Consider the following 2,136-nt stretch of genomic DNA (forward strand, 5'->3'; position numbering starts at 1 on the left):
TGTTTAGAAAATGATGGCAACATATGTACAAAAGTACTTGATACAACTGATGTATGGATTATTTTAAGAGCTCCCAAATAAATGATTTTTTTTTTTTTTTTTAAAGATCCAGTCAAAACAGCAGTTTCTGCAAGGATGTGCTGAGTCAGTTACATTCAAAGCAAAGAAGTCAGCTCAAAAGGTTATGGTGGCTATATTGTGGGATTCTAAAAGGATAATCTTGAAAGATTTTCTTGAAGGACACAGGACAATCATTGAGGCTTATTAGGAAGAAGTTGTAAGAAAACTGAATTGGTGAGAAAAGGCCTGGAAAATTGGGTCAGGAGAACTTTCCCACCACTACAATGCACCTGGCTCTTCTTCAAGAAAAGCCATGACTGTCAGATGAGAATTTCCTAGAAACCATCCACCCTACAGCCTTAATCTTGCCCTTTCAGACTTATTTTTTTGTTCCCCAAATTGAAACATCATTGATAAAGAACATGATCTGAGACCTTCAAGAATGCTAAAACTGTGCTTTGACAGGCTATAAATCAAACTGTGGACGAGGAGAGACGGAGACACTGTTTGCAGAAGTGTATAGACCGCGAGAGACTGTCGAGAAATCGCTTCACAGTTTGATATTTTTGTTTAATAAAGGTTTCTACTGATTTTTAAAGAATACATTTTACCTTACCCTCATTTGAGAAGAAGTAAAAAGAGAACTTACCACTTTAGTAAAGAGAATGATGGTCTTTTCCAGTCTATCTCTACATACATTATCTGCACCTATACTTCTACCTGTTAACACAAGTGGAATATTAGTAGATCACTTTATAAGAAGCCAGTTCTAAAATATTTACCAAAACCTGTTATGTATTTTGCATAGTTTGAATTATTACTTCACTAGTATGCATTTTCAACTCTAAGTCATGGGTTCCCAAAGTTCTTTGATCTATCACCTCTTTTTCAGAAAAAAAAAAAAAAATATATATATATATATGTATATATATTTACTCAGCATCTCCTTGGTAATTAAAACCTTTTGTACTATAGTCTACAATTCAGGATAAGTTGTAGGTATCTGCTTTGGCAGCTCATGTGGTTTATTCTAGTGTGCACCCCCCACCCCATGCCCCGAAGCAGTATCTCCTACTTTGGCCAACATTGCTCTAAACAAATAAATCTTAAAATTAAATAAATCCATTTTAAAATATCAAGATTTTTACTTTACAAAACAGTAATTTCAGTAGAGTATTTTGCAAAATACTGAGTATAAACTGAGCCCATTTTATTACATACACACGACATGACGCATTTTGAAGATACACTCATGCTAGGTGCCACAACAGGTAAGTTCCCTCCCACAAAGGTTCATACAATACTACGAAAAAGGGAAAAACTAGTGACTGCCAGGATGATCCAAATGATCCAAAATGAATAGAAACGCTAAGCTCTCTTGAACATATATAAAAAGGGCTATTAAGAAGTCCAAAGATATAGAAAAGTACCTAGTTCCAAAACGCACAATAAGAGTAAGTTTCACTGCAGCCTTGAAACATACAAATATTTAAGAAAATGCAAATCCCATAAAAGAGAACCAGAGAGGGGAGAGGAAGGGGGAAATGATGGCAATGATCACGGCACAATTTCCCTCCCCAGGGGGGATGAACAACAGAAAGGCAGGTGGAAGGGAGACAGCAGTCGGTGTAAGACATGAAAACAATAATAATTTACAAGTTGTCAAGGGGTCACAGGGTAGGAGGTGGGAGGCAGAGAAATAAGAAGAGCTGATATCAAGGGCTCAAACAGAAAGTAAATGTTTAGGAAATGATGATGGCAGTATATGTACAGATATGCTTGAAACAACTGATGTATGAAATGTCACAAAAGCTGTAAGAGCCCCCAATAAAATGATTTTTACAAAAATAAATAAAAGAGAACCAGAAGCTAAAATTAGCACAGGTAATACGTATGTGTTATGTAAGAAAAAGAATAGTAAGGGGGGGGAGCGATTACAAAGTCATAAAAAGTAAGCCATTGAATACTATACATAAAATGCACTAAAAGAAACAGTCTACAGGATAGGACAGGCTGGATGAACAATCTGGAGGAGAAAACAACGGGACTGACAGTTCCGGGGGGACATGGGAGAGG

The 2,136-nt window shown here is 36.4% G+C and overlaps 1 protein-coding gene across 3 annotated transcripts in view; it reads right to left on the reverse strand.

The window, feature by feature from the left end:
- The window catches only part of IPO11 (importin 11), a 200,547-nt gene that overhangs the window by 134,816 nt on the left and 63,595 nt on the right, over positions 1 to 2,136 (reverse strand). For all 3 annotated transcript variants that reach the window (XM_045285112.1, XM_045285111.1, XM_004703583.2), the window contains exon 9: positions 710 to 780. In XM_045285112.1, coding sequence (XP_045141047.1) covers positions 710 to 780 — 71 coding nt within the window. The remainder of the gene's footprint in view (positions 1 to 709; positions 781 to 2,136) is intronic.

This window comes from Echinops telfairi, unplaced genomic scaffold, assembly GCF_000313985.2.
Source record: "Echinops telfairi isolate 266 unplaced genomic scaffold, ASM31398v2 ScPeMD7_7469;HRSCAF=8507_1, whole genome shotgun sequence".
Lineage (NCBI taxonomy): Eukaryota > Metazoa > Chordata > Mammalia > Afrosoricida > Tenrecidae > Echinops > Echinops telfairi.